A 10,861-nucleotide genomic window follows, 5' to 3' on the forward strand; every position below is an offset into this window, starting at 1 on the left:
CGGGGGGGGAGGCCACGGGGGACAGTGTGGGCTCTCCCAAGTCAGGATCCCCACCCTGCGTTGGAAAAGATGATGCCTGTTTATGCTCTCCGGTCCACGTGGATGGGACGAGTGAGTCACACTGGGAATGTGGCTTCCAAGAACACGGGCAGAACCCAGCTGCTCGCCCAAGGCTGCTCGCCTAAGGCTCTGACATCGTCTCCGACCTCCATCCCCACCAGGCCCTGTGCAAGTGACTGCCATCCAGGGGGATGTGACCCAGGCCCACGAGGTAGCAGCAGCTGTAACTGGAGCCCATGTGGTCATCCACACGGCTGGGCTGGTGGACGTGTTTGGAAGGGCCAGTCCCAAGACCATCTATGAGGTCAACGTGCAGGGTGAGATGCTCCCCACCCGTTCTCATGACGCGTGTAACACTCCCAGGCCTGATCTCATCTGTTTGTTCCCCACCCCCTTTGGCCTTGACCTGTGATTCTCCTGTGACAGCTGTGCTGTTGACGGGCCTGATTCCACCCTCCCCTGACCTGTTGTGGTTTTTCCTGGACCTGGGATGGGAAGGGAGGGAGCAGATGCAGAGGGGAAGCCTCAGCTTGGATGTATCCTCCTCCCCTTTCAGGCACGCAGAATGTGATCGAGGCTTGCGTGCAGGCTGGAACACGGCTCCTAGTCTACACGAGCAGCATGGAAGTTGTAGGGCCTAACACCAAAGGCCACCCCTTCTACAGGTGAGCTGAGGTCCCTCTGGTATTGAGTCCATTTCCCCTCAGCACTGAGCCTTTCCTCTCCTCCCACTAGGGGGAATGAGGACACCCCGTATGAAGCCGTCCACAAGCACCCTTATCCCTGCAGCAAGGCCCTGGCTGAGCGACTGGTCCTCGAGGCCAATGGAAAGAAGGTGAGCTTGAAATGAGGCACAGAGACAAGAATCCTGCCCCGGTCACCTCCCCTTGTCTCTGGTCTGAGAGGTCCAGGGCAGAGGGCGAGCCGCTGGGTCCTAGGTCTTAGCAGTGCCTGCCTTTTGCTACCAGGTCCGTGGGGGGCTGCCCCTGGTGACATGTGCCCTGCGTCCCACGGGCATCTACGGTGAAGGCCACCAGATCATGAGAGACTTCTACCGCCAGGGCCTGCGCCTGGGAGGTCGGCTCTTCCGAGCCATTCCAGCCTCCGTGGAGCACGGCAGGGTCTATGTGGGTGAGGATCGGGCTAGGCAGGGGGAGGCTAAGAACAGGGCGAGGAACCTGTTCTGGGAGTGGGTGGGACTCACTGGCTCTGGAAGGGATAATGTGAACTCTGGCTAGAAAAAGATGGTCTACACATGGGCCAAGGTAGACTTTGATTATGCGGGCATTGTCTACACAGGCCGAAATAGTACCCATGAAAAAAGGAAGGCCAGCCGGGCTCGGTGGCTCAGCCTGTAATCCCGCACCTTGGGAGGCTGAGGCGAGTGGATTGCCTGAGCCCTCAGGCTCAAAACCCGCCTGGGCAACTTGGCAAGACCTCATCACTACAATAAATCAAAAATTAGCCGGGTGTAGTTCTGGCTACTCGGAAGGCTGAGGCGGAAGGATCGCCGGAGCCCCAGCAGGTCGAGGCTGCGGTGGCTGGGAGTGTGCCACTGCACTCCAGTCTGGGTGACAGAGTGAGACTCCAATTCAAAAAAACAAAAAAAAGAAAAAAGGAAGGCCAACATAGAAAGCGTGTGATAGGCTATGGAGAAAATTACAGCTACAGGAGAGGCAGCATCTACACAGGACTAAAAGGAGTAGCATCTATACAGGCTGTCCCCGAAGAGCAAGGGCTAGGGAAAAGCAGCCTTAATAGGCCATCATGGCTGGGTGTGGCGGCTCAAGCCTGTAATCCCAGCACTCTGGGAGGCTGAGGCGAGAGGGTTGCCTGAGTTCAGGGCTTCGAGGCCAGCTTGGGCAACTCGGCAAGAACTCATCTCTACAATAAATTTTTTAAAAATTAGCCGGGAGCCGGGCTCGGTGGCTCAGCCTGTAATCCTGTGCCGTTGGGAGGCTGAGGTGGGTGGATTGCCTGAGCCCGCGGGTTCGAGACCCGCCTGGGCAGCGAGACCTCATCTCTACAATAAATCAAAAAAAATCAGCCGGGCATGGTAGCACATGCCTGTAATTCTGGCTACTCAGAAGGCTGAGGCGGAAGGATGGCCGGAGCCCAGCAGGCGAGGCTGCGGTGGCTGGGAGCGGCCACTGCACTCCAGTCTGGGCGACTGAGTGAGACTCCAACTCAAAAAAAATTAGCCGGGTGTGGTGGTGCATGCCTGTAGTTCCAGCTACTTAGAAGGCTGAGGCAGAAGGATCCCTTGAGTGTGCCATGGCTCTCCAGCCTGGTTAACAGAGACTCCTATTCCAAAAAAAAGGATTGCTATGCGGTAGCATCTACATGGGCCCAAGAAGGCAGCTTGTGCCTGGGCTGGCTTGGGAGAGCAGCATCTACACATCGCAAGGGCACTCAGAGGTGCCTCCACCTCCCTTCCCCCATCGCAGGTAACGTGGCCTGGATGCACGTGCTGGTGGCCCGGGAACTAGAGCAGCGTGCAGCACTCATGGGCGGCCAGGTGTACTTCTGCTATGACAGATCACCCTACAAGAGCTACGAGGACTTCAACATGGAGTTCCTGGGCCCCTGCGGACTGCGGCTGGTGGGCGCCCGCCCGCTGTTGCCCTACTGGCTGCTGGTACTCCTGGCCACCCTCAATGCCCTGCTGCAATGGCTGCTGCGGCCGCTGCTGGTCTACGCACCCCTGCTGAATCCCTACACGCTGGCTGTGGCTAACACCACCTTCACCGTCAGCACCGACAAGGCTCAGCGCCATTTCGGCTACGAACCCCTGTTCTCGTGGGAGGACAGCCGGACCCGTACCATTCTCTGGGTGCAGGCCTCGGAGGGCTCAGCCCGGTGATGGCAGGGCCAGGGCCTGGAGGCCCATCACGGAACCTCCATCCGGGTCCCAAGCCCTCAACCCTGGACTGGGAGGGGTGGCTGCGTCCAAGAGCTGGAGGCAGGGCTCCGGTGGCAGGCTGGCGGTCCCAGAGCCCTCCACATTTTAAATCCACATGCCTTGACTCTGTGTCCTGACACCTCTGGGTCCTAGGGCTGAGTCTGAGGACCAGAGCATCTTCACTCTCACCCCAGGCCTGATGGCTGGCTGGTGAGGGGCGAATCCCGATGCCCTCCCTCCCCACCCTACTTCGGGCTTTTTGAGCAGGAAGCGGGTGGAGGTGCCAGAGGCCTCACGCTGGTCTTCTGACGTCCGGCACGGTCTGCAGGCCCAGGTTCAGAGTGAAGAGGCTCCTCTGGCTCCTCCCACTGCCTTGATCCTCTTTGGTCCCATGATTTTTGGACATCTACCTGTGAATTCCCCTCGGGGGAGCTGAGGAAATCAGTGCACTTTCACTTCCTCTTGCCTCTCCACCCAAATTCTGCAATACAGAATGGCAAGCTCCTGCAATATCGTTAGCTGTCTGAGGATGCCCCAGGAACGTTGTGCCTGGCCAAGCCCTGGAATAAAATCCTTATCTAAGCCTGTGTCCACCTAGCTGTCTGTCCTGCTGTCCCATCTGCCCCTCACCCCACACGTCTCCCCCTCCCCACGGCGCCCGTCCCATGTGGGGACAGAAGGAAGTGAGCACACAGCACGCCCGCTGTTGGATTGGTTGCTATTTCTCCCGTCCCACGGGGCCCGACCCGGCCCGGGGTGGGGGTGGGGGGCTCTGGGGACAGGACATGCAGGGCTGGGGGGGGCAGAATTTTCCTGTGTTTTATCCATTTGCAACTTGGTCACCAATAGAGAGAAATGGAACTCTGAGGGCTAACAGGAGAGGGTGGCCTGGCTCTGGGCCCCCAGCCAGGCCCCAGGAGTCCTGTCCCCTCTGGGGAGGGGAGGGAAAGAGCTCTAGAAACCAACGGAGAAACAGAGAAGGGGGCAGGGGCTCATGTCAGCAAACACGGCTACATCACGTGACACGCCAGCGACACAGAAACACACGCCAACGCACACGGCTGCACAGCGGGCAGGGGTTGGGTGGGGGAGAAGGGAGCCGGGGGCCACCCATCTTGTCCTCTGCGGGGCGGGCTGGGGAGGCAGGGTGAATGCATAGAACACATGTGTACACGCTCAAGGCGTGGCGAGAGTGTGTATCGACCCACGGGCACATGGGATGGACACGCAGTGTGCTTCGTGAGAGGCAGGGATAGGGAGAAAGGGGGAGGGGAAGCACTGAGCCCTGGCCAGGCCCGGGACCACCCATGGGGCACACATGGGCTTGAGGGTTGTAGGTGCATGGAGGGTGAGCAGAACATGTTTGTCCGAGAACATGCAAAAGACACCAGCCCCCAGACAATACTCCAGGACACACACAGAGGCAGCAGTCAACAAGCAGACACATCCCATGATGTGTGGGACTTGGAGAAAGCTGGGGCACAGCAGACCCTCAGGGATCCCCTGGTCCACCTGAGGCCCAGAGATGGGCAGCCGTGGGCCCAACGACCCTCGAGGCAGGAGCCACATTCCAGCCATGGCTTCACCCTTCTCCTGCAGCAAGGCTGTGGGGCTTCCAGAAACACCTGGGTTGAAGGGCGCTCCTGTCTGGGCAGCAGGAAGGAAGAAGGGGGCTGGGTCCTGGGGCCTGCTCTGGTATCTCCAAAGCAACCTGGGATGGACGTGGGAGAGTTCCGGCCAGACTCCGGGACAGACTTCCTGTCCTGCAGAAGGGCATTCTGGGAATGACAGGCAGATTCCCCTCCTCAGGACAGCCGACCTGGGGGTCACATACATGTGGCCACACTGACATGCACATAGACCAGAGTGGGCAGAGCCCAAACAGCCAGGCAGGGGAGAGTTGGCTGGCTGAGCTGGGGTGGGGTTGGAAGGGGTATTGTGTTCCGGGAGGTCACATCCGCATGGCCTCATTCACACACATACACACACACACACACACACATACACACACACCTGTATGGCCTCATTCACACACATACACATACACACACACACACGCATGCCACATGACGTGGGACCCTGGGGTCTTCACACACGCCGAGTCCTTCACCCTGTGCACGTGTATGCACTGCCCCAGGGTCATTCATGTACTTGTGTTCAACCTACATGTTTCTGAGCCACAGAGTAAGGGCTTCTAACATTGTCCTTTCTCCCCTGCACCTCCTACCTGCCATCATACCCACAAACCTTCAAACTGCCTATGCTGACTATACAAGGGAGGTGCTAGCCCCTCCCTCACCGTCAGAAACCCTGGCCCGTGTCCCACCCTCAACCTCATACCCTGGCATCAGGAGCCACCACTGCCAATGTTTCGAAAGGAGAGGTGTCTAGGGGATGGGTCTCAGGGTGGGTGTCAGGGGGATGGCCCACCCTGAGTGGCCCCTGCCACACTGACCACTCCGGTCCGTCTGAAATAAACAGTTCCCCAAACCTGAGTTCCCTGAGGCAGACCCAGAGCATCCGATGGGCCAGCGGAGACACACATCGACCTTTCCCAGGTCCGAGGTAAGTGTGTGAGGCAGGGGTCATGCTCTGATTTTCCATCTGCCTGGGACAGCCCTTGACATCCTGCCACATCAGTAACATCTCCACAAACAGCCCTTCCAGGAGGCATTCTGTGTAAATGGCTGGGGCCTGCAGAGGCACCACGCCATGTCAGCATGCACAGATATGTGTGCATGCCTGGGTATGGCTTCCTACATGGGACTTGCTCAGCTGTGGCAAGTGTGAGCACACGGAGGTGGACCAGCTTTCGTGGGCTCAGGGCCATCCTTGGGCAAAGACATTAAGATAAGGATCTGGGCACGTGCGCAGGGGCTCTGAGGGTGGAAGCTTCGGTTGCACAATGTGGATGTAGCAGCGTGTGCGGCCACACCAGTTACTGGTCAGTAGCTCGGGGAGAGTAGGGAGGGCAAAGGAATCTGGATAAACAAACCTGGATGGGGCACGTGTCCTCAAAGATAAACACGTGCATGTAATACACAGGGGGCAGAAATACACTATGGTGAAAGTCCCTAGACATACACATGTGCGTACGCGTGCACACACACACACACAGTCACACAGCTGTGTTCTAGGGAGCACAGGAATACAAATTGCTATGACCAACCAAAACAGGAATCCTATCCACAGTGTGGAGGGCTCTGAGAAGACCTGTCAACACTTTAGGCACATCCTGGAGACACACACACACATCGCGCACATCACCTGCTGTGGAGGAGGTACATGGACACCAGGCTGAGCTAGGTCATTTGCACGTTTTGCTCCCACTCACTACAGGCTCTCCCTCACACACACATGTGCAACACACACACACACACACACACACACACACACACACACACACACACACACACACCTTCCCCAGGACACACAGCAACCCCTGGAGTAACAATCCAGGAGGGTTTGTTCTATATCTCATGGAGGGTCTGCCATGGCTTGTGTGTATCTGGGCCTACCTGGATCCTCCGAGAATGGGAGTGTGAGCATCTGCACACACACACAACCCGCCCAATTTGTAGCAGACACAGGGGAGGGGCATCAGTAGAGAAGCTGCTGTTGCATTAGGTTCAAACACTCAAACACAAAATTCCATGTACACAAATTTTGTGTCCACAGATCTGTGGTTACACACACATACGCATACACACCTATTCACAGAAGACAGAGCGGGGCATGATGGACTGCTGTGTTATACTCAGCCACAGTCTACACGACAACCCAGGTGAAGAGGGGGAAGCTCAGACCACACACGCACCCAGGGTAGGGAGCAAGAAAGGTGATTTGGTGTTTCTACACACATCTACACATGTACACACACGCTGGGGTGTCCACACGTCTCGAGCATGTGCCGGCGGCATGCATGTTGGTGTGCATGTGTAATCACGCCTGCTGCTATCTACGTGCGGGGCAGGGGGCGGGTGGTCCATGGCAGGGTGAGGTCCAGGGACTCCAGGGTCTGCCGTGGGGGGGAAGGGAAGGGTAGGGCTGCCTGGGTCTGTTTCGGGGATGAGCCTGGAGCAGGGGATGGAGTGAAAGGGGTGGTGGGGGTATTGCTCCCGATGTGGTGGGGGAGGGGTCTGGGAGAGAGAAGGATGGGGGGGCCTACAAGCCCAGCGTCCCCCCAATGGATGACGCCAAGACCACCCCCAGCACCACACAGCAAATGATGATCATGATTTTCTTCTGCAGGCAGAAGGAGGAGAGAGACAGAGAAACACAGTGATGGAGAGAAAGGGAGAGGGAGAGAGAGACAAGCCGACAGACAGATGGGAGAAAGAGAGTGGGGTGGGTGTGAGGGAAAAGAGGGGAGAGAAAACAGAAACAGGAAGAGGTCAGAGCCAGAGATAAGGCCTCTCACCCAATTTCATCACTCGCCTCAGCCCTGGCTTTCGCCCAGCCTCCCACAAGGCTGCCAGCCCACCTGCCCCACCAGGCCACCTGCCCTGGCTCACCCTCCGAGCCTTGCTCTGATATCTCACAGCTTTCTTGGTATCGGACACAGCTCGCTCCACATAGTCCACGGAATGTTCCACGTTGTACTCGATGCGGTCAATCATCTCGCCCTGCAGACAGAGAAGATGTGCACGGGGGAATAGGGCCGGAGTTTGCAGAGGAAACTCTGAGCCCAGGGGGCCTCCTGGGATGGTGTGGCAGGGTCAGTACCTGGCTTTCCACGAGCATGGCCATGTCCACAAACATGTCGTGCAGCTCGCGGATGCTGGTTTCCAGCTTGATGATCTCGTTGTGCCTCGTCTCGATCTCGTTCAGCGCCTGCTTTGTCATCTGCGAGTCCATTTTGATCTAGGACGACGGGGCGAGAATTGTGATCACCCTTCACTCCCACGAGAACTTCGAGTCTGCAGCCCGAGTGTCTGGGTTCAAATCTGGGTGCCATTTACTAGCTGTAACTTTACGCAGATTATCGAGCCTCTCTTGGCCTCAGTTTCCCCACCTAGAAAACATGGGCCATGACAGCGCCCACCTCATAGGGCTGTTGTGAAAACTGAGTGGGTTAACATGTAGCAGTAATTAGAACAGTACCTGGCACGCAGTCAGCACTCAAGAGAATGTGTTAAATTACAAGAAATAAAACCGATCCAGAGTCCACCCCCTTGCCCAAGGGCCTCCTCCATCACACACACCAGGGAAGCCCAGGGCAGAGAGGTGGTCAAAGGCAGACAGGGTGATGGAAGAGGGCACAGCAGGTGTGACAGTAGCTAGCAGAGGAGGAGGTCAGATGAGAAGGCAGGGTGCCCACAAGGCACCTGGAGCCTGCATGAGATGAGGTGGGGGTCAATAATAAAGAAATGCATGGCGGCCCAACAGATGCCAACCCACAGTCAGATACCTCCTCCCCACAAACATCTGGCCTGAGCCAGGCCATTCTTATTCCAAACCACTCACTGTCCAGACCACATCAAGCCACTCCTCTGCTCTAAGGCTTGCCAGGGCTCCCCACTACCCTAGGTTACACACTTTAGCAGTGAAGGTACAGGATCCCACTCTGACCTCATCCTATAAGAGCCAAATCAGCTGGGTGCGGTGGCTCATGTCTGTGCTTCCAGGACTTTGGGAGGCTGAGGCAAGAGGACTGACTGAGCCCAGGGGTTCAAGACCAGCCTGGGCAACTTGGCAAGACCTCCTCTCTACAATAAATCAAAACATTAGATGGGTGTGGTGGTGCATGCCTGTAGTTTCAGCTACTTGAAAGGCTGAGGCAGAAGGATCACCTGAGCCTAGCAGGCTGAGGCTGCATTGAGCTGTGATCGTGCCACTGCATTCCAGCCTGGATGACAGAGTGAGATTCTGACTCAAAAAAAAAAAAAAAAAGACCCCAAATCATCCAATGGCTGCCTGGCTAGTGTCCACTCTCCCTTTGTTCAGCCTGTTCACTTTGCCTAGAGTGACCTTCTCATCTCCTCAGGTCCAAAAGCTCGTTGTCTCTGGAGGTGTAGCTCAATGACACCTCCCCCCCGGGAAGTCTTCCCTGACTCCTGTGTTAATCACCCACAACTACCACCTGAGGGCCCACCTGCAGCTTGCACAACCTTCAGACGAGGTCCCAACCACCCTGCATTGTCATGAAAGTGTGCCAATTAGCAGGGTCAGCTCCTGATTATGGAACCGCGCCCCTCGGAATCGCCCACCAGGCTCCTCTACATCCTCAACCAGACAGGTGTCCTGGAGAGAGCTGTTGCAGCTGGGGGGAGGGAGGAGGTTCCAGTTAACTGACCCACTATTAATTTACTCAGAGAGCTAACTCAATGAAGATCAATTATCCAAATAACAATTTGCTGAAAATTGCCAGACACCACAGTGCAGTGCATACTTTAAACCTGGCCTAGAACCTTTAACCAGAGCCATTTTGCCAAAAGAAGCAGAAACAGGCCAGGCGCGGTGGCTCATGCCTGTAATCTCAGCACTTTGGGAGGCCAAGGTGAGAGGATTGCCTGAGTCCAGGGGTTCAAGACCAGCCTGGGCAACTTGGCGAGACCTCGTCTCTACAATAAATCAAAAAACTAGCCGGGCATGGTGACACATGGCTGTAGTTCTAGCTACTTGGAAAGTTGATGTGGAAGGATCACCTGAGCCCAGCAGGTCAAGGCTGCGGTGGCCATGAGTGTGCCACTGCACTCCAGTCTAGGCGACAGAGTGAGAGACTCCAACTCAAAAAAAAGAAAAGAAAAGAAACAGACAGGACTGGGCAGGCTGGGGGAAAAGTCCAGCGAAAGAAAGAATTATGGTTCCGGGAGAGCTCTTCCATTCCCATATAGAAGGACAGGGACAGGGCAGTGCGTACAACTTAAGGGACACGAAAACTTGTTTTTAAAAACAAAAAATCAGCCGGGCTCAGTGGCTCAGCCTGTAATCCCGCGCCTTGGGAGGCTGAGGTGAGTGGATTGCCTGAGCCCGCGGGTTCAAGACCCACTTGGGCAGCAAGACCTCATCTCTACAATAAATCAAAAAATCAGCCGGGGGAGACCTCATCTCTACAATAAATCAAAAAATCAGCCGGGTGTGGTAGCGCATGCCTGTAATTCCGGCTACTTGGAAGGCTGAGGCAGAAGGATTGCCGGAGCCCAGCAGGTGGAGACTGCGGTGGCCGGGAGCGGCCACTGCACTCCAGTCTGGGCGACAGAGTGAGACTCCAACTCAAAAAATAAAAATAAATAAATAAAAAATAAAAACAAAATAAAAACAAAAAATCTTCAGGCAGGGCTCGGTGGCTCAACCTGTAATCCCAGCACTTTGGGAGACAGAGGCAAGAGGATTGCCTGTCTAGAGGTTCGAGACCAGCCTGGGCAACATGGTGAGACCTCATCTCTACAATAAATCAAAAAATTAGCTGGGTGTGGTGGCGCACGACTGTAGTTCTGACTGCTTGGAAGGCTGAGACAGAAGGACCACCTGAACCCAGCACGTCAACGCTGGGGTGGCTGTGAGCGTGTCACTGCACTCCAACCTGGGGGGAGACTCCAACTAAAAAAAAAAAATCTTCAAAATGTAGGCAAATTAGTCCTATGGTGAAATGACCTGCTTCAGCAGGGGAGTATGCAGTGTGTCTCAGTACTGAAGAGTTTGGACTCTGAAACTAGAGTGAGGATTCAAATCCCGGTCCTGTCCCTAGCTCTGAGACCATAGGCAAATGATTTCATCTTTTTGGACCAATTTTCCTCATCTGTGAGATGGGGTTCACTTGTAGGGGCGTGATGAGGATTAATGGAATTAGTGGGTAAATTTAATGTGTAAAGTGCTTAGAACAATGGCTGGCAACCACTCTTTGCCCCTTCCTTCCTTCCTTCCTTCCTTCCTTCCTTCCTTCCTTCCTTCCTTCCT

At 55.8% G+C, this 10,861-nt stretch overlaps 2 protein-coding genes across 2 annotated transcripts in view; one reads left to right on the forward strand and one right to left on the reverse strand.

Annotated features, from left to right (window-relative positions):
- Positions 1–3,544, forward strand: part of HSD3B7 (hydroxy-delta-5-steroid dehydrogenase, 3 beta- and steroid delta-isomerase 7) — a 4,716-nt gene extending 1,172 nt beyond the window's left edge. Inside the window, exons 2-6 of the mRNA XM_021714434.1 lie at positions 222–377; positions 617–725; positions 796–895; positions 1,029–1,191; positions 2,508–3,544. Coding sequence (XP_021570109.1) covers positions 222–377; positions 617–725; positions 796–895; positions 1,029–1,191; positions 2,508–2,923 — 944 coding nt within the window. The 3' untranslated portion in view covers positions 2,924–3,544. The remainder of the gene's footprint in view (positions 1–221; positions 378–616; positions 726–795; positions 896–1,028; positions 1,192–2,507) is intronic.
- A 117-nt stretch (positions 3,545–3,661) lies between these two features.
- The window catches only part of STX1B (syntaxin 1B), a 22,514-nt gene continuing 15,314 nt past the window's right edge, over positions 3,662–10,861 (reverse strand). Inside the window, exons 7-10 of the mRNA XM_008062041.2 lie at positions 8,729–8,816; positions 7,688–7,825; positions 7,477–7,587; positions 3,662–7,207 (exon numbers count right to left, since the gene is read on the reverse strand). Coding sequence (XP_008060232.1) covers positions 7,127–7,207; positions 7,477–7,587; positions 7,688–7,825; positions 8,729–8,816 — 418 coding nt within the window. The 3' untranslated portion in view covers positions 3,662–7,126. The remainder of the gene's footprint in view (positions 7,208–7,476; positions 7,588–7,687; positions 7,826–8,728; positions 8,817–10,861) is intronic.

The sequence above is a fragment of the Carlito syrichta genome, unplaced genomic scaffold, assembly GCF_000164805.1.
Source record: "Carlito syrichta isolate Samal-C Ts95f unplaced genomic scaffold, Tarsius_syrichta-2.0.1 Scaffold305649, whole genome shotgun sequence".
NCBI classification, from domain to species: domain Eukaryota; kingdom Metazoa; phylum Chordata; class Mammalia; order Primates; family Tarsiidae; genus Carlito; species Carlito syrichta.